Here is a 20,652-nt window from a genome sequence, read left to right as displayed (position 1 = left end):
TTGATCTTGTGGCATGCCAATTAGATCCTTGATGGTTTCCAGAGGATTTTACTGCCTAAACTGGGTTCTTGCGGCTCGTTTAGCAGCTCTATTTTTTATGACCCTTCACTTCATCATGATGAATGTCCCTATCATGATGATTGTTGTTGTACTCACTGTTATTTTTGGCATCTCTCTTTCCGGTGGACAATAGTTCAATTAGTTATTTGGGCAACATGACCAACCTATTGTTATTCTTTACCATCTAAAATGAATTTTGTAAGTAAGCCTATTGCACATATTCAAATATTTAAAAACTGATAGGCAACACACTTACGAAGCATGTTTTTGCTGTTTTCATCTCACCTCATCTGCATGCTAATAACCTCACTCCCTTAGCATCTAGAAAACAAGCCCATCACTTGAGCCAGTGGTACCAACCAAAGAGTTTTACCGCCACTTGCAAAAGGGTTCAGGCTCATATTTTCCTTTGAAGCGATCCTTGTTGTTGGTAATCAAAGTAAGTTAAGAAGTGCTCACTCAACTGGTAATTAAGAAACAATTTATAAAAAGTTTCGAGTTGATTTAACAAAATGAAATCAACAACTGTGTAAAAGCTATCACTTTGGCACTAATGAGTAAGACAAATTTCTATGAGTTTTACTGATCAAAGCAGTTCTGCAGAGGAAGCAAATTAAAGAGTAAGTGACCTTACAAAGATAGGTAAATTCAGTAAGTCATGCAGCGGAAGAAATTAACTAAAGAAGTTCTCCAAAGGAAGCAAACTGAGGAAGAAGCGAACTCATAAAGACTGGTAAATTTTGTAGTTACCTGAACATGGCAGTCATGGAAGATGGAACATAGGCATAACAAGCACATACGTGGAGGAAAATGACCTGCTCTGGCTGTTGAGCTGCTCACTTGTACTTGCCAAGTTCTTAACGTACCATGGTGAGCATTGGTCTCTTAACTTTGAATCATCTATGATAACCAAATTAGGCGTCTCTTATGGGCTGCAAATATATGTTGGTGGGGTTTCTATTGTTCGAGTCATTGAAGCCCATCCTTCATCTCTTAATATGGCTAGAGCAACATCAAAAAAATTGTCCATGTTTCAAGTTAAACAAAGTAAGGAAAAACAGACACGAACGGAACTTCAACTTCAAAGACATGACAAAGAAGAGAGAGAGAGAGAGAGAGAGAAAGAAGGAGAGCCAAAAAATAGAAAAAAAAACAATTTTCCAAAACAGATAAAACTGGATCACATTAATCTAAGACATATATTATCGCCACGGGCTCCCCATTCCTGAGAAAATACTCACGGTTGAAACCTTTTCCATTTATTAAGGACGTAGCTTGCAGAAATGGAAGCATCCCCAATTTCCCAACCCTACCAAAGAAGAAGAATAAACAAAAAGCATCTCAAACTCTCAATAACTGAACTAGCTCTTAAGCGACAAGCATCTTAAAGAAACCTTAAAAGTTAAAATCAAAACAAACCCAAAAAAGCTGACATGATAAGCTGAAAAAATATTTCCTTTTTCCGCACCAAGTAAAGTAATTTTTTCCCTTCAACAGAAACACATTGAAAAAACCCAGATACTACAAATTTAACCTACATGACCTAGCAAAACCAGCAGCTAAAAAAACATACAGAAAGTAAAATAAATAAATAAACCAGAAGGACAAAGGATAAGGATAAGAAATTACGGTAGAAGTAAACTGACTTCTGGGCGACGAGCACCGCCTCTACAGCGACAGCTTCCACCAAGGAAGCAGCCATTTGCGAGAGCAACAGCCTCCGAAGAGAAGAAATCCCCAGCGATCCTAACTATTCGAAAAAAAGGCGCCCAAATCACTCCACAACATAGGATACAAAAAGAAAAACATGGGAAAACTCACGGAAAAAACGAAAAGAATACTCAAGCCAGGACTCTCAGAAAAAATTCTCGCAAGGAAAAAACAGAGGAAACAGAAAAATATCAAAGGAGGAGGAAAAAGAGACCGCCCACCTTACAGAAACAAATTAGGGCCTGAGAGACGAGAACCGAAGCTTAGGAAGCGGCCGCGCAGTTGCAGTAGCTTCACACCGGCGAAAACACCAGCTGAGGACGTGCGGCGGGCGGGTAAAAGGGAGAAGGGAGAGGCAGAGGAGCAGTAGGGAACCCTGCTCCGGCTCGAGATCGAAACCCGTGGAGAACAACTAGATGGGCGAAACCATACCGGGAAAAGGATCCGGCGGCAGTGGATGAACCCCAGGAACAGTCGGCTAGAGACCGGCGATTCCGACGGATTAGAGCCGGACTTCCTGCTGCTGGAGGGTGATTTTGGGTGACTGAAACCCTAAACCTTCGTCTTCCTCTTCGAATCTTCGATCCCGGAGAACGCCACACAGACGAGAGAGGGAGGGAGAGATGACCCGCGCAAAAAAAAAAGAAAAAAAGAAAGGATGATACTCTCGGAAAAAAAATATCGCAAGGAAAAAAGAGAGGAAAAGGAGGAGGAGGGAAAAGAGGGCGCGCACCTTACAGGGACAGATTAGGCCGGAGAGACGAGAACCGAAGCTTATGAAATGTAAAAAAAAGGCGGGAAAAAAAGGATAACGGATGCATCTTGTTTTCCAATAGCTACCGATCAATCTTGATTTACTGATTCAAGAAAACAAAAATAAAAAAGAAAAAAAGAAAAGGGAGAGCGACCTTCCATATCTGGCTGATATTATTCGACAAAGCATCAATTGAAGCAGATGAGTTGTTTTGAAAGATCTCTGATCAACTTTTCAATTACCGAATTCAATTAATGGAGTTTGTATTTGCATAATTTAGAACTTAATTCGGATTTGATAGGTGTATAATTTGACATTTACCAGTTTGGATTCTTTTCTTGCCCTAGTATCCTAGTTGACTCAAATTTTGGATCTGCGTGCCAAATTCGAGAGTGGTTTGTATTCGGATTCAAATGGATGGGCCAACTAAATGGATTCAAAATCAGATTAGTAATTGGAAGCAATAAACGTTTTATCATGTTACACAACGTCACATAAAAAAACAAGCCCTTGGGTTTTGCTCGTGTGCTTTGAAGCATCGAAGCCTGTAATACAGGCATGTTTTGACTGCCACTGCAGAGCACCCGAAGAGTGGGCGAACTTATGAGAAAGGATGCAATGTCTTCCACTCTCAGGCTTCTTGAACATGGACGGGAATTGATGTTGAACCCTGTAGAAAGCCTTCAAGCATGCAAATTACAGAAAATTAAGTGCTTGAGTATAGAAATGGGTGCAACACGCTGGAAGGTGTGTATGGGAGTATGGAGACATCCGTAGACTAAAGCTACATCGAAACATGCGGTTCCCAATCAAATGCCTAAACAGAAGAAGGATGAAGGGGAGTTACCTCAAAAACGCAGGTGCAAGCCTTGAGAGTATCCAGTCGATCAATATCTCCGACAAACTTAACCAGACCTCCATTACTAAAACAATCAAACTCAAAAGATTTCAAACATGGAGTTACAGTCTCTAAAGTTGTGAACTCAGATTCTACAATCCTCAAGGACCTGATATTTGTAGCAACGGTGTGCGTATTGTCTGTCATGCCCAAACAATTTTCAATCGTCGAGCTGTGGAAACTCGCGGATCAATTTGCAGATCTTATCGTTAGCAAAAGCCACAGAACCCAAGCTTAGGCTGTTGACGTTAGGAAACATCGGCAGACGACCTTTTCTGCATTCGAAATTACAGGCGACCATCCCCAAATGATGAATTGAACTGCAATCCAATAAGTTCAGCGGCAGAACGTACGCTTTGTCCGACTTGTCTGCAGTGTCGATTGAGAGACTCAATGGCGAGGTGGCGTAGCCATCTACCAAATTGTCGCTTCTCTGTTTCAGTTCCCAGAGTCACATCCAGGCTGAATCGGCAGAGGCAGGAGTCGTGACTTAAGAGGAACTGATCGACTACTGTAAAAAGAAATTGACTTTTTGCGGTTGGTGATTTACGTGCCCAGAGCCTTGCTCGACGGCTTCCCGAAAGTCGTCCTCATCGAACTTGACGGTGGGGATAGAGGTATATAGATACCTCCATTTCTTGGACAACATGCTTTGATGAGGAGGAAGCATGAAGCAGAATGGATTCCAGCAATGAATTGATTCTGCACTTGGCAGGGTTGCCCATGAAGTACTGGAACTATTAATGCCAACTGAAGAGACGCCATCGAAAAAAAGAAGGCTTCCTGTTCTGCCGCCAGAAAACAGAGGGATCCGGAGAAGAGGGCTCCGAAGCACTCTTTGTACGTATGAAGGACGGCCGGCTGGGAAGTCATTTAGAGAGAGAGAGAGATTCACCGCTCTCGGACGGACACCGGCATCTGCGGCGGACCTCTGGCCAGAGAGAGGGAGAGGAAGGACCGAGATTCACATCAATGGCAGCGTCTATCTTTAATTTAATAGAGGCATGCACCTTCGTAACGACAATTTGATTCTTCAGCAAAAAAAACGATTCACCCGAACTGCCTCTTCTCGGTATCAGTTCAAATAGTCACAACCAGGGTGAATCGGAATCGTAGCTCAACAGGAACTGGTAGTCTACATAGACACAACAAATTGGTGCCTAGTAAAAATTATTTACCTTATATAAAAATTTGAAAAATTATATTTTTGTTTCTGTCAAAATTTTGAAACTATAGTACAACCCATTTAGTGGAAAAATTATAATCTGATTCTGCATGCCTTCATTGGCACGCCGGCATCATGATATTGGAACGAAGAAACATTATAACATCATCTTTCATATTACCTAGAGGTTAAGTTCGATCGAAAACACATCAACTTTTTTTTTTTATTTTAACAAAAATGCGTGAATTTTTCCAAGGATATATATACACAATAAACACTACAACAATCTTGAGCTTGGAAAACTGACGACAAAAGTCCGTAAAACCATTGCCAAAACCTTCCGCGAAGGAGAAGTTCTGTGGGCATCAGCATTCCCAAACGACTGTGAAAGAAATACGATAAGAATCACATTCAAAATTGAAATATCTGGTGGACGCATCCCTTATTCACATGAATCCTATTAAATGAATCTTGTTCACATAAACTAAGTTTTTTTTCTCCTATAAATCCGAAGTAAAAAAAATATAAATTAATCAAACATTTGAACGTTAGAACTTTGCAAGTATACTTGAGAACCCTTTTGATCTCTTATTCATTTCTTCTAAACTCTGGAGGATCTTTTTTTTTTTATCTCTTATTACCTGCAAAAGCACATAAACATAGAAAACATGCATTATGTGAATTAAATGGATATGTGCACAAGTTTTAGCACATGATAACAAAATATATGGCATAATAATAGTTTATGCCGCTTCATCACCAAAAAAGATATTCCACTACCAATAAACTGTAAAACAAGATTATAAATGGAAAAAACATATATGGAAGAATTAAACAGTTAATACATAACAAGTTCTAGCATATAATCAAAAGAATATATATGCCATGATAATATTTTATGCTCCACCAGCTTTTGCATCACCACCACCATAAGAATCTTTTAATTCTAACAAACTGCAAAGACAAGATTCTGAGCATATTAGTACCATAAGAAAAGGGTTAACTCATTTAAAAAAAATATTAAACATATTACCTTTCACATAAATCATTATCATGATCTCCAATCCAGCTCTCCAAGAAAACTTGCACTTCAACATGAAGACTGCATGAGCAAAAACATCATTAACAAGTCTTAGTGCTTTGTTGATTGCAGAAAGATTTGTCTCCGCGTCACTCACTCTTTTTCCTTTACATGCAATCCTATGTCGACATAAGTGAAATATATCATCAAATCGTCCTCCATTAGACCTTTCACCACAATGAATTCATTTGGCGTTAATTTGTCCTTTATATTTAACCAACTTAAAATCAACCCAACAATCTTCAGGTCTCTCTTTTAGTTGAAATTTCAATCTCAACATCATCCCCATCCATAGCTAAACCACGTTCTTTGTCATTAACAGTCATATTTCAATGCTGCAATAAAAATGTTGCATACATTAAAAAAGCAAAGCATAAACACAAACATGGCAACTGCATGTGTTGATTTAAATGAAATAAAGCAAGAAAAGTGTTGCATGAGAAAAAAAAAAGCCAAGGACACACACAGAGTCACATATATATATATATATATATATATATAGTCATTGAAATGTCCCTCTCCTCCTCTTCATCACTAACACAAGATGCAGAGAGAGAGAGAGATGTAAGAAGCAAAAAAGAGAAAAAAGAAAGGGTTAAGAATCCTTTATATGAAAACCATCCCAAAAAAAATTGATGTATTATTTCTCACGTCTTCATGGTTACCAAGGTGGCTAAGTGGATTTCCACATCTGACATCTCCCTTAACTACACAGTTGGTTTTTTATCTTCATTCTAGTCATGATGTTTTTGTAGGACGTGAGAACGGGATAACCAATAAGATGTCTAAGCCATCTGATTGACTGAAAACTAAAAAAATAAATAAAGGACAAGCTGGAGGATCCAAGCAATTCTGATTCATATAGGCTTCTAACGTTATATGTCTGCATGCATGTTCCCGACACAGAGATTTTACTGGATGTGAAAAACCAAGAGTTCTGTTCTTCCACCTTTTTTTAATCTTCGACAGAGCTAAAGTAGTCAAGATTCACTTCATTTATAAATCAAACTCAAATCCTGAGAAGGTGCTCAAATCTGAGGAGAGTCCGAAGCTTCAAGACCTCAAGTGAAAAGGCTGATCAACGATGGAGTTTTCGTGTCAATAATCCAAATTGTTGGAAGGGTGAAGATTGGTGACAAAGAAACACTTTAAAGAAACGAGAGAGAGCGAGAGAGAATCTGAGATTGGTTACTTCAAAATAAGTATGCCTGAAACATCTAGTATCACTGTTTTGCACATTGTAGAAATTATGTTTGATAAATCATTTAAATAACTATAAGCTCAGTAGTCATTTAAGTCTTACCTATTTTTATCTCGATACTGGAAGTTGCTAACAATATGGAAGTTGAGCTTCGTTTACTCCTCTTTTTTTTCTTTAACCTTCCTTAACGCTAAACCGTTGGTAAAACAGCTTGAAACAAAAAAAGTTTACAACATGCCCGATTCGAGGAGAGGGTCCAAAATCGACCCGTTTTCTGCAAGATCTGGCGAATCGGCTCCCATCGAGATAGTTTAAATCAAATAGGCCGATTCTTTCTTTTTCTTTTTTCCTACTCATTACATTTGCCATTTGAGTTTCTCAAATGTTTTAAAATTTTGAAAGATGCATTTAACCGATTCAGAAGCAACTCGACTCAATTGAGTTTATTTAAAATCCGATTCTATTGAAAAAAACAGAATTTTAACGAAATGATACTACGAATCACTTGTTTTGGAGAATGGCAAAGCACTTCCTCTTTCATGGGAACGCAGCTTCAACTGAACGGTCCAACCGTAGGCAAACGCCTCTAACGTCCTCCCCTTCCCAACAGAGAGAGGATAAATCCCCCAACAGAGCAGCAATCAGAGTTCAGAACCTCTCTCCCATTCTTCTTGTGTCTCTCTCACATACAGATAATGGCGAAGATGGCAGTCGAGAATCAGGACTTAGAGTCACAGCGGCAGTACCCCTACCACCAGAGCTGTACATTCTACCGCAAGGAAGAAAACGAACAGCTATTCTTGGTACAGAAGGCCGTGAACAGAGCGTTCAAGAGCAGCGCCAATCTGAAGAACCTGCTGCCCACGGGGACGGTGTTGGCGTTCCAGGTCCTGTCCCCCATCCTCAGCAACGAAGGCGAGTGCGATCGCACCAGCCGGTTAATGACCGCCGGCCTCGTCGCCCTCTGCGGCCTCTCCTGCTTCCTCCTCTGCTTCACCGACAGCTTCAAGGGCATCGACGGCGAAGTCTTCCACGGCATCGCCACGCCGCGGGGCCTCTGGGTCTTGGACGCCCACGGCAGCTCCAGAAACGGCGGCCTGGAGCCCGAGAAGGCCTTCGAGTTCAGGGTCAGGTTCATCGATTTCATCCACGCATTCGCTTCGGCGCTCGTCTTCGCCGCCGTGGCTGCCCTCGACCACAACGTGGTCGCCTGCTTCTGCCCGGAGCCGTCAACAAGAGCTCGGCTGCTGTTGGTGTCCGTGCCCCTGGGCGTCGGTTTCCTCTGCAGCATGCTCTTTGTGGCATTCCCCACCACCCGCCATGGAATCGGCTTTCACATTAATTAGAAGATTTCCAGGGCGACGTCCTTCTTCTTCAATTTCCGGCGACAAGATTCGTCACCGACTCACTTCTTTTCTAAGTTAAGAACAAAATTTCTGGGAAAAAAAAAACAGAAATTAAGAACTTTCAATAGCTCAAATCACCCAAATTTACTGCCAAGAGGTAGTGCTTGGAGGAGGGCGACAGACCATGAAAACTTGGTTCAGTCTAAACTTAGTTTCCGAAGGAAATGGAAACCTGGTTTTTATAACTTAGTTTTAAAGGAAATGAAAACTTGGTTTTGAAATGACGAAATTGATTTGGTTTCGAGTTTTCGAAATGTGGTGCTTACTAGATCCTTCATTCTTGGGCATTGTTCCATTATGTGGCTTCTGCTTGTGCAGAACTCCAACTCCCCTGACGAAGTTGCAACGTTGAAGCTTTTTCTTTTTGATGTTCTTTGCCCGGCCTCGTCAGTTCAAGGCGAAGTGCTGCGGTTTCTCCTTGTACAAACTGCAGATGAGACCAAATTGTTTAATGAGGAAATTTTATGAGAAACTAAAGTAGTTTATCACTTCTTTTAATCTGTAATTCTAACCAGTGAATGCCAAACTGGTTCAGGTCGACTACATTGTGCTTCTTGTTCTGATTAATTCAATTAGCTTATGGATGCAGGCTCTCCCTCTCTTTATTGTTGCATGTTATTTCTATTGCAAGTGCAAAAAAAGATGGTAATGGTTTTGCAGTTAAGCATTAAAAAAATCTATGGTTCACGTTCGTGTAGAATGAACTGTGATGAATCTATTAGTGATGCCATGGAAAAAAATAGAGATTTGTGGATCTGGCTTTGCATGCAACGAGGAGCATATATAAATTCACAAGGTAGGCACATGCAGGGAGTAACACAGCTCCTGATTCCAGAGTCAGACAGAACATTTGGCCCCACTTCACAATTTTTTGATCCCTGGGGTTTCTCGTATCTTCACCTGATTTGTGTCTTTATGTAAATGATAAGACATCCATGTAAAATTCATGGTTAGATAAGCTTCTTCTTGTTGTTGCAACTATATGTGGTATTTAGTAAACAATTTTTTTATATCCTTTCCACTAAATATACCAACTATCAAATTTGTAGTGACTAGGCAACTGACCTTAACTACTTCCTTCTTTTATAGCATATCATGTTTGTAATTATATTGAATATGTTATTTGCTTACATTTTGCCCTACCAACTTGTTTTTGGTCATGTTGGTGGCTGCTTGATTACCAAATAAGTTGAACCAGCTAATTAATTGGCTATATAAATGTAAACTTATTATAATGAAGTTATCTAAACAACAAGAGAAGCTATATTATAAGCAATATAGTCGGCTTCTTGCATATATTGAGCTATGCATTCCTGTTCTTTGGGAGGTGGAGAAATTGCACTACCTTGAAGGCGAAAAAAATAATCAAATGCAGACTTTTAAGAACAAACTGCATTAAGGCAAGGAACTCACAGAATAGCGAGAAAACCTCAGGAAAATGAAGTGGCTTCCATTGGAACTATTTCATGGCAACCTCAATTTACATCCTTGCATAAGCTCTGATCTACTTAAGAGAAGTTGGAGAGGAAGACCTTTAGAAGTTTTTATTTCGTCAAAAAATTAGAAGGCCTACCATACTGCATTGCATGATTTGGTTGAAAATATAATTTCTTGACAGGTTTGGAATGAAAAAACTGTCATTGGATTTTATTTGATTGCAAGACCTCTATTCTTGACATGCCAAGCTCAAGTTTTGGTTATACTGACAGTAAGAGTTTTTGTATATAAATAAAGCAATCTTAAGTCATTGTAGATGCTCCCTTCTGCTTCTTTTTTTCCTCCCAACAAGTCATGGTCAGAGATGTTGTCCTTGGAATTTTCTTGACTTTAAAATATGTGAAAATATTTAGAAATAATTATTTTCTCAATACAGACAAAAGATATGAGAACATACAGTTTGAAAAAGGGAGACATTTTGCATCATCACAAGGAGAATCTATGGAGAGAGAAGGGACATGAAAAATGAGGTCTCTGCTAGGCTCTCAATTTTGAGATCTAGTCATACTCTTTAAAAGTCTACAACCTACAACCTTAGATGAGACCAAGGTCAGATTCCAAACCTTTAGATCAAGCTTACATTCAGACTCCAAACCTTTTTTTATCAAGTTTACATTTTTAGTCTAGGTATTGGGGATTCAAGGATTTGACCAACTTAAATACATTAAAAATCGAATCTAGTCAGTTTCAATCATTGTCACAAAAAATGTGTATGAATATTATACGGCGAAAAATTTCTTAGATATAATATGGCAAAATTGTATATCTCGAAAATATCTCGAGAGAAGCTCGGCAAATTTTTAAAAAAATTAAAACATTCAATAAATCCTGAAAATTATTAAAAATAATAAAAATAATAGAAATGCGACATGTTTTTTATTTTTTGGTGTTTTTTTAAACGCATTTTTTCATGTTTTATATGACTGACTTGTTTTTCACGTTTTATACACATTTTTTTTTCGAATAAAACGCATTTCCTATAACAATGGTTTCAATATACTCAAAAAGGCCAAAATCTCAAAAGTATATGCAAGCTGTAGATACTCTTAAGTGGCTGTACGCCTGCTACAACAGAAAACCAGTAGCATCTCAAATCATCATATTCAAGGAGAAAATTTTCAAATGTACACTAGAGTTAATTAGAAGGAAAACAAAACTTGCTTTATAAGTAGGCTACAGTTTCATTCAATATTTTTGAACATTTTTAACAGAAAAAAGCACGTCTACAGTCACAAAACTAGAAGGGAAAAATAAAACCTTCCATATAAGTTGCCAAGGACATTCAACAGTCAAAATCCAGCAAACGTCCAAAGGTTACATAAATGCACAAACTCTGAATAGCAGAACTTTCCCTATAAATATTTCTGAAAGAAGAAACCTACAAATTTACAGAGAGATACATGCACATTATATTCATTGACACCAAAAGCAAGCTTGGTCTCATCCTGTGGATGTCTTCATTTCCTAGTGCAAAGAAGTTTCAGGTCCAGTTGTGAATACATTTTCTGCAAGTGCAGAAGCTCATTTATGACAGACAGTGCCAGCACATCCATTGAAGCAACATCTATTGTAACAAGCTCTAGTGATGGTGTACCCTTCAGAACATATTTCACCAACTTCATTTCAGATTGTGTCCCGTTGAAGGACTCCACGCTCATCCTACGGAGGTTTTGAATCACACGAACAACAGATTCATATACAGCATCATCATTTGGATAAGAAAGGGAGCTGCACTCTATCACAACAAAGTTCACAGAGCAGACCAGCTTCAGTACAAATATTTGACAAAAGGGTAGCAGACGAGAGAGAGAGAGAGAGAGAGATAAGAGCCAAGTTGTTCTAAAAAACTCACTTTCAATATAAAGACTACGTAAAACTGGACAATTTCCCAACAGGGAAGCAACGTATTCAAGTCCCAATTCCCTTGAACATGGATGTATTGCGACCACTTCCAAGTCATTGAATTGTGGATGCTCCACGCCTTTGTTTGCCTTATAGAAAGCCTTCACAAAGATATTAAAAGATGTTATAATACTTGGTTTTGTCACATCAAACTTATTAATTTCTACATAGAAATTCATGAGGCAGATGAAACAGCTTATCCCATTTGCACAACCCCCAAAGGAGCCCCTCTACTTCCCAATCTCATCAAGGAAAGCTCTAATTCTTTGTATCAAACAACGAAACGTGTAGCAGTAATGGACCAGAACCTAAGAAAACTAAAGCAAACTTGCATCCCGACGAACTAAACACAGCAGTTATTTTATAAGACGACACTTTTCAAATTTTAACAACTATTACCGAATCACCCAATCTACAGTTTGCCTACTGTTATTGCAGAAACGTTGCATAGGCGACCATCTTGTTATGCAACAGCAAGAGCCACTGAGTTTAAAATTGACAGGCCACCTGGAGAACTCGGTCATAAATCACAAGAAAATTGTCAATTTCCTAAGTCACTACATAACATGGCAATATCAGAATAATGTTTTAGTTTTCAAAATCCCATAGTCATTCATTTTATCAGGAAAAAAAGATGAGAAAAGGCAAAAGAATGAGGAGAGAAGGCCAAAGCAGTACGTACTTCAAAAAAGCAGGTGCAGGCCTTGAGAGATTTTAAGCGAACAAGATCCCCCTCGAGCTTACTTACACAAGCCTTGTCAGTGAACCTAGAACGACAATCAAACTCGAGAAATTGCAGGGACGGTGCAATGAGCTTGAGATTTGAAAATTCAGAGTATACTATCCTCAAATTCATGAGTTTTGGGATAACAATTTGCATGTCATTTGTGTTGCTTGAGAACAAATCAAGGCTTAAGTCTTCAAGTTGAGGGCAAGCAGATAACATTCTAGAGAGGAGCCCTTCATTCGTAAGAATATCCCGCAAGCTTAGGCTTCTGAGGTGGGAGAGAACCACCTCATTACCTTCCTGAGAATCAAAATAGCAACGACTCAACCTCAACTGCAGTATGGAGCGGCAACTGAATGGAGTTAACAGCAGCTTGTAGCAATTGTTGGGATTATCACTAAGAAAAGTTTTAAGATAAACTTCTGTAACTTTCTTTGTTGCAATAACGTGGTGAATCCATCTACCAAGTAGTCTCCTCTCTGAATCGTTCTTCAAAGTCAAGCTCAGGTTAAATGAGTCAAGGCGCCCATCATGGCTCAACAGGAATTGGTTCAAAACTGTGAAGAGATCAGCCCCTTTTATAGGGGAATCCAACCGATTCAACTGCTGTCTAACAGCCTCCTCCATGGAAAGTGGGAAGTCTTTGTGGTCAAACTCCAACGAGGGAATGGCTGTGCAGAGGTACCTCCATCTCTTGGACAGGACGCTGGTTTTGACTGCAACTTTGATGGGGAGAAAGCAAAGGATGTGCAACAAAACTGAATCTGGTAACTCGTTGATTCTGCATGCCGTTGTGCCCTCCATTTCAGCGCTATACACAGTTTGGCTTACTTTTGAATGTTGAGAATGCCAACGAGCCAAAGGAGCAGGAAGAAAATGATCCAACGGGAAGACAGAAAAATTTAGGCTTAGCCTAAATAGAATCAACCGCGACTTCAGGGTCACTTGGATGAAATGGAACCTGATCAAGTCAGTATTGTACCACTTAACACGTTGGATTTCCAATATCGCGCAGGCGACAAGAAAGTAAAGACCCAATGAGCAAGAAGACAAGAACCCTTTTCATTAGCAGAGAGAAGGGAAAACCCAGAAGGCTAAGTAAAGGAGGCAAAACCCCAAATCTCCTTTACAAAAGAATCCAACAGGAAAAGGGGGAGAAGACGATACAGTTATCGTACCATCGCTCTTTTCAGCAGAAAGACAGAACCCAAGAGATCCATTCTTGCTCCTTTCTTTTCTTCGATGGATGGAACCGTCCTTGGTTTTTTTGTATATTTTCTCCTGTACTATTCTTTTTTATGTTTCGTCACGCACCACAATGCCATGGAACAACCGGGTCCTCATTTTTTTCATTTTTCCTAATTAATAAAGGTAGGGAGACCTCTCCCCCAGCATCCGATTGAACCATTCTTGCTTCTTTATTTGTCTGCACTTTCTCTTCATTACCCCTTACTGAGGAAGAAGAAAAAGATAGCTTTCTCTTTGTTGCCCTAGTTTCTTCCGTTCTGATCCGAAGCTAGGAAGGGTGAGTCCAATTCCCATAGTCCTGGCCAGCTTAGACCCATTCGAACTTGCTTGAAAACTCGAGTTTGAATTTAAATTTATACTTGAATTTGAATTATGAAAACTCGATTCATTTAGATTTGGCATGACTCGATTACGTGAAACTGATTCAATTAGTTAAACAAGTCGAGAAATTGACTCAATTAGTTAAACAAGTCGAGCTCGAGCTCCACAGTATATAGTCGAGTCGAACAGCTTGTTCACATAGCTTGTTCACAGAACTCGACTTGAATTAAACGGAAGTTTTATGACTCGAGCATGTGTGGAGACCTACCCATATGAATTGAGATGATAAAATCCAACCACCCTCCCATCACCAGGTTTTTAAAATGGGGTTTCCCATTAATACATAAAAATATCCCACTTGAGATAAATTGTTAAAGCTGAAAAATAAAAAAGTCAAAAACCACAATCGATCCAAACATTATTTAAATGGGTTTCTGAATGGAATTTCAAAACCTAGTGAAACAAATCAGAATCGAAATCGTTTATGATGGGACCAACAAAACAATATGTTGTAAATTTGAAAACAAATTATCAAAAAGGTAAAAGCATAAACACTTAGAAAAAGCAAAAGATAAAAAAAAAATTAGAAAAACAAGAAAGCAGTGTTGCTTGGTCCATCTGGGACCAGCCATATTGCCCAAATGATTATCAAGCTGGTGCAAATAATCTCATAACTTTTTAAGCAAAGGAAAGAAAGAAGAACAGTCATCGTCCGGAACCATTAAAAAGGTTTCTTTTTTTTAATTTGTGTTTCAATCATCACATAAATTTTGTTTTAATAAATTTTAAATTAAATAAAATTTTGAACAAGTCCAGCATCGGAAATTGGATCAACTGGCGTTTTTTTTCTCTCAGCCCATGGTATCCCAATGGTGATCTCATCACAACGCCATTCAAATAAAAATTAATAACTAAGATGCCGTAACCAACGTTTGACTTTTGTTGAGTTTATTTCATTCTAAAACCAACATTCAGTCAAACAGCTATACGCGTGCTGCCCCTATTGCGTGATGGAAGAACTCTACGGCAAGAACAGGAACATGGCATAATATAATCTGAAGAAAACATGGAAAATTAAATGGACGAAGAAGCAGCAGCAGAAAAAGAAAAGAATGAAATAGTTGGGTTTTGCAATGGTTTACTCGACCATTATTCTAATGGTCCTCTTGGATTCTTAGGATCTTGCTAGAGCCAACAGCCTGAAACTTGATTGAAAATCAATATAAGCGAATGTAATTGGGATACTCCCAGGGATTTTAGCCTACTGGGCGGCAAGGAAATCCACATTATAAAGAGACTTTGAGTTTAAATCTTGAGGTTGTCAAGTACACCATGGCAAAACCAATCTTAACAAGGACCGCTAATCAACCGCCTGAATCTGTAGTATGCTCAGTTACCATTATAAAAAGACGACAGCTAGAGATTGCTTAATTAAGAACTGAAACTTGGTCTGGAACAATTACCTGCACTCGATTACACAATGGCAATTTGGTAACCAGCAAAGATTATAACTTCTTTACTACTGAACCGAGAAGGATGTGGATGTGGATCAAAATTACGGATTGAATACTTAATTTAGCAACGCACTGCTGCAGCTAATGTCCAATGCTAAATATGCTTGGGCATAGGCAAAATTGCTCCAATATGCATATGGAAACTGATTGAATTGACCAAGGAATCCAAGAATTACTAGAACTACTTTACTTATTTGATATAAAATGCAGACATATGCAGTCAAATTACAGACCTATGCAGGTTTCAGCTACAGAGAAATCTGCGGTAACTAGAGTATAATCTAATCCTTGGTTCAGTTAAACTGTGACCTAAATATTGGTCTGTTGAATTAAGGAACTCCAAAACATTGCTAATGCCAAGTCATGAAATGGTTCTATTAAGCAAATCTACGTCCCTTTTCATCACAAGCTCGCCATAGCTGAAGCTTCTTACAACCCAACCTATCCGAGAGCAATACTGCTTGGCACATTGGCGAGCCATACATTCAGGTGCGCCAGATTCTCTGTTTCTTTGAAACTTGAAGAAATTTGAGCTTCAAGAATCAAAACCACCCAAATCAGGTGGCACAGATACATGTTTTATGTTGACAATGAAGTTGGAGATTATGACCATGGCGACCAAAGGACTCAAAATCACAAAGGGTAGCCATTAATTCTCCAGAAACTGCTATATAAATGTACAAAATTTTCCGTAAGAAAGTTCCATGCTTGAAGAAAAGTAACATATAACCATACCCCGTAGCACCAAAAACCAGCATAAGACAAGTTAAGCACATTTTGCAGTGTTCACTTTCGATCTCTGGCGGTCATATTGGCGCTAGAATAGCGCCAGTGTTCACTTTCACTAGTGTTATTCTTACGCCAGAGCTGATCGAAAATGTTGCAGTGCATCTAAGAGTAGGCCGAACGGGGCCCGGCCCGATGCCCATCACTTCTTTTAATAAGGAGAAATCTACCACCCTTAAGCGCATCCACCACTTTTGGTTCTGAAAGAAATGTAATGTTTAGTCGTGAATAAGTTTTCTGCAGACACAGAAAGTCATTCAACAGGCGGGTCGTCAGCTTTTCTGTGTCAATCCAGATTCTTACATATTCAAGCGAAGATGCAGCCTTGAGAATATGCTTCACCAACTTCTGTTCCTCCTCGTTTCCGCTGAAGCAGCGGATATTAAGATTTTGAAGGTGCATGAGTACAAGCCCGGCAGATTCGTATGCAGCATCGGTGAATGGGTGAGACAGGTTCCTGAAATCTGTTCATGCCAAATTAGGTTGGACATCATGCTCCAGCTTTAGTACTCCCCAGCAAAGTCTGGGCAGCAAATTATAGAGAAACTGAACTTGTTTTTGGAAAACTCACCTTCAATGCAGAGACTGCGCAAGGACGGAGAAATTCTCAATAGAGACAGAAGAGATTCAACCCTCAGTATCCATGAACATGGTCGTAGAACAATCACTTTCAGCTCATCCAATTTTGGAGATCCAACGCCATCCCCATGCCTACCAAGAACCTTCAATCATAACGGAAGTTTTTTTACTTGATTATCTCCCTAGTTGTCTATGATGTGTTACGGCAATAAGCAAAAATAAAGAGCACAAACACCACATACTCTAAAAATACATGCGCAGGCAGCGATACTTCTTATGCGACTAGTGTCGTCGACAAGAACCTTCCTTAAGCCACCATCCTCATCAGACGGCGAGTCATGACAATCGTAATCAATGAATTGCAAAGATGGTGCAATCATCTTTATCTTTCCAAGTACAGAGCCTTTAATGCTCAAGCTCAGCAGTCTTGTTGCAGATATCTGCACATCCTCCGTTACATCTTTTGAACAGTTGTGGATGACCAATTTTTCAAGCTGCGGGCAAGCATCAAGCATGCGAGGGAAGTCGGCTACAGTGGAATGGACACCGTGTAAGCTTAGGCTCTGGAGAGAGCTAAGCACTACTTCTCTGCCTGGTCGAGAACAAAAATGGGAGCCACTCAGCTTCAAGTGACAAATGGACCTGCAGTCGCACAAATGAAGAGGCAATTCATATAGTCCACTACTACGGTCACTGTAAGAAATCTGGAGGCTGAGCTCTTCCACTTGGTTCACTACGATGGCATGACGGATCCAACTGCCGAGAACCCTCCTGTCGGAATCGTTTCTCAAAGTCAAGCGCAAGCAGAGGCTGCGGAGGAACCTGTCATGGTTCAGCAGTACCTGGTTCACAATTGTGAAGAGGTCGGTCGACTCGGTTCCATCCAGCGAAAATCCCGACCTCTGTCTCGAAGGAAAGTCTTTCTCGTCGAAAGCCAAGGAGGGGATGGCCGTCCACAGACGCCTCCATCTCTTCGACAGGATGCTGGTCCTCGCTGCCGCTTTGATGGGGAGAAAACAGAGCATGTGCAGCAGAGCCGAATCCGGCAATTTATTGATTCTACACTCCACGGTGCCCTCCATTCCTCTCCTTCTTCACACGACTTGAATGACTTGTGAGAAGGAACCTTGAGATCTAAACGCAGCAATAGGAAGCAACGAGAACCTCCTGAAGCAGCCAAAGCAGAAAAGTGCTCTCAAGATAAAAGATTCAAAGAAACACACCTGTTCCTTCTTTCACCTGTCACTGTTGCCTATTGTCACTGTTGCTTATTAGTGAGTAAGCAACGTAGCATAATTGGTCGTACGGCAGTCCTATAGAGGTGCATCCTCAGTTCGATTCTCGGGGTGCTGTTCTCCTGAACTGTAAGCGGTGGCATCAATGCTGACACAGTCCACGACCCCCAAGAGCGGGGTAGAGAAGAAACTAACTAAAGGAGTGAGCAGAAAAATGAAGGTGCACCACAATCCACGTACTCCCCAAATTCATGTGCATGCATCGAGAGCACTTATGCGACTAATATCCCCAAAGAGCAGGCTTATGCAACTCTTCTATGGGGCCTGCAGATGAGGGTCGAAATTGACGTAGAGTGGAAGCAGAACCGATCCTGGCCAAGTCAATTTATCAGTTGATATTTATAGTTTAGACCTAAGTTTTGGATCTCGTTTTTGTTATATCTTTTGTTTGGACTTTGATTATGATATAAAGATCCATGTATCAGGATGCGTTCTCTGTAGATTCAGATTATAAACATAATTAGATAGAAATCTATAGATTCATTTCTTCTGTATATAAGGGTCCTAGGGTTCGTCTGTAGAACAGTGTCGAGTTTTCAAATCTTGAAGTGAAAATTTCTTTCTAGCTTTCTTTCAGCATATCCCGCAGTGATGTTCGCTATGTCCGAACTCAAAGGATAGCAGGGATAGTGCAATAATCTCCGTGTTTGTGATTCCAGAAAATTTTAATGCTCAAAAGGTCGGCTATGTTGTTACCAGATGTCGCCATTTTTATTCTCTAAACGTCCTGAATCTTTCTGATCAATGGCAAGAATGTTTCAATGTAAAGCAGTGAATGAGAAATGTGACCACCAACTACGAATCGTGCACCCAAGTCTAATTGCAATCGCCTTTCACGGGAAAAGAACATGAGAAATTTGCCCAGTTCTGCAAATACATCCAGCTTCCTTTTTCATAACTTTCTGGCATTAGAAAATATGTTCATCTAACGCCTTTTACTTCACTACAGCAGCAAGCAACCCTCCTTTAGTAGAGTGAAGGGAGTAAGGAAAGCAAACCCCGCAACAAAGCTCCTTTACGACAGAACCTAACTGGAGAGGGGAAAGGGGAGATAGAGATAGCATACCTTTTCTCCCTCTTTCAGCAAAAAGACTGAATCCAAATGATACATGCTTGCTTCTTCATAGATGTTCAATGAGTCGAGCTAACTCGGGCATGATTCAAACTCATTTGGAAACTCGACTCATTAACAAGTTGATTAACAAGTTGAGTTTGAGTTAAAAAGTAGAATCAATCAAGTTCGAGCTAGGCGAGCTGGGCTCGTGTAAACTGGTAAAGAGAAGAAAAGCTCAAATCTTGTGGTTGCTTCCCTATTCAAAATTTAATTTTTTTTAATAACTGCCCGGCTGAGCTCAATAAAAAACTTGGCTCAAGCTTAGGGAGCCAAATCAAGCCGAGTTCTAGCCACCTTGATTTCGAGCTAAGCCGAGCTCGAGTTAGTCCATTCCTGCAAGTTAAATTCGAGAAAAAATACCCAGACGATGGTTGAGTCCAATTAATAGACAGTCCAGACCCACTTACAGCCATGTAGAGGGAGACAGTTAAATTCTAACATTGGCTCCTGTCACTATGTTACTGAAAGGGTCGTGGTCGGGTTTAATCACACAAAATAACTGAGCTGAGATGGAATTTGTATTGTCACAGCCAAAAAGTAAAAAGTTAAAAAACCGTAGCTGATCCAGTGTCATCAAAATCAGCTTTTGAATTGAATCCAAAAGCCTAATGGTTCAACAACTAGGTGAACGTAATTGAAATCGAAATCATTTGTGAAGTAGATTGACTAGAAAATATGTTTCAAATTTTTAAAAATTAAAAGAAAAAGAAATAAAAAAATATCTTAATCCATAGATACTTGGAAAGAAAATTAAAAAAAAAAAGAGTAAACAAAACACGGGCAACAGGACATCAAACTTGGTTCATTTGAGACAAGCGGACAACAGTGGTTTTTTCTATGGTATAAGTTCTTAATTCTCGCTTCCATAGTTTTACTACAAGAAATAACAACATGGTTTAAACAATCTTAAGGGGTGTTTGGGTGACACTTCAAAATCAGGCTTTTTTTAGTGTTTTGGTGCCATTGACAGAACTTCGTTTTGTAAAATGGAGTGAAAAACCTGCCTCCTTTAGCTTAATTCAAAATCCAGGTTTTGGATGTGTCATCCAAATAAAAGAACAAAGTTTTTAAAACTCATTAAAAAACTTGGTTTTCATAAAACAGTTTTTACAAAACTGGGTTAAAACCCCCAAAACACGGAGCCGAAGTATTCTTTTATTTTGCAGGTGATCCCAAGTAGATACATAATTGTTGATAATGAAGGAGATTGCAACGGGGAGCCAAAAAATCACCAGATGGCGACCATTAGTTCTCTGGAATCCTGGATATTACTGTACAAAACTACAGAGTTCTTCAGAAGAAAGTCCTATGCATGTTTAAAGAAAAGAAACATGTATATTCTATACACCAAAGCCAGCATAGGCAGGTTAAGCACATTTTGCCTCCATCTCGTT

The 20,652-nt window shown here is 39.6% G+C and overlaps 2 protein-coding genes and 1 long non-coding RNA gene across 7 annotated transcripts; 1 reads left to right on the top strand and 2 right to left on the bottom strand.

Annotated features, from left to right (window-relative positions):
• Window positions 1–590: 590 nt before the first annotated feature.
• Window positions 591–2,497, bottom strand: LOC116249891 (uncharacterized). 3 transcript variants are annotated; one of them, XR_004171280.2, is made up of 4 exons: window positions 1,992–2,497; window positions 1,690–1,810; window positions 811–1,062; window positions 591–657 (listed from the first exon to the last, which is right to left on the bottom strand). It is a non-coding gene; the product is annotated as an uncharacterized LOC116249891 (long non-coding RNA). The 3 variants fall into 3 exon arrangements; XR_004171279.2 differs by having other exon boundaries at window positions 591–1,062; XR_004171282.2 differs by having other exon boundaries at window positions 591–1,062; window positions 1,690–1,806.
• A 5,039-nt stretch (window positions 2,498–7,536) lies between these two features.
• Window positions 7,537–8,292, top strand: LOC116250355 (protein DMP6-like). Its single transcript, XM_031623982.2, has one exon. The coding sequence runs from the start codon at window positions 7,565–7,567 to the stop codon at window positions 8,213–8,215; it is 651 nt and encodes a 216-aa protein (XP_031479842.1). The 5' UTR covers window positions 7,537–7,564; the 3' UTR covers window positions 8,216–8,292.
• A 2,745-nt stretch (window positions 8,293–11,037) lies between these two features.
• LOC116249890 (F-box/LRR-repeat protein At1g55660-like) lies at window positions 11,038–18,253 on the bottom strand. 3 transcript variants are annotated; one of them, XM_031623200.2, is made up of 6 exons: window positions 18,089–18,253; window positions 17,092–18,016; window positions 16,842–16,992; window positions 16,574–16,734; window positions 11,625–11,775; window positions 11,038–11,507 (listed from the first exon to the last, which is right to left on the bottom strand). In XM_031623200.2, exons 2-6 carry the CDS (start codon window positions 17,929–17,931, stop codon window positions 11,230–11,232), a joined length of 1,581 nt encoding a protein of 526 aa, XP_031479060.1. In that variant the 5' UTR covers window positions 17,932–18,016; window positions 18,089–18,253; the 3' UTR covers window positions 11,038–11,229. The 3 variants fall into 3 exon arrangements, with proteins under 3 accessions (XP_031479060.1, XP_031479062.1, XP_031479061.1); XM_031623202.2 differs by lacking the exons at window positions 16,574–16,734; window positions 16,842–16,992; window positions 17,092–18,016; window positions 18,089–18,253 and adding exons at window positions 12,357–13,362; window positions 13,580–13,753; XM_031623201.2 differs by lacking the exons at window positions 11,038–11,507; window positions 11,625–11,775; window positions 18,089–18,253 and adding an exon at window positions 16,019–16,470 and having other exon boundaries at window positions 17,092–18,047.
• Between the last annotated feature and the right edge of the window lie 2,399 nt (window positions 18,254–20,652).

Source organism: Nymphaea colorata, chromosome 3, assembly GCF_008831285.2.
Source record: "Nymphaea colorata isolate Beijing-Zhang1983 chromosome 3, ASM883128v2, whole genome shotgun sequence".
In the NCBI taxonomy this organism is placed as follows: domain Eukaryota; kingdom Viridiplantae; phylum Streptophyta; class Magnoliopsida; order Nymphaeales; family Nymphaeaceae; genus Nymphaea; species Nymphaea colorata.
Note: the sequence above shows the minus strand (reverse complement) of the source record. Positions and strands in the feature narration are given on the sequence as shown.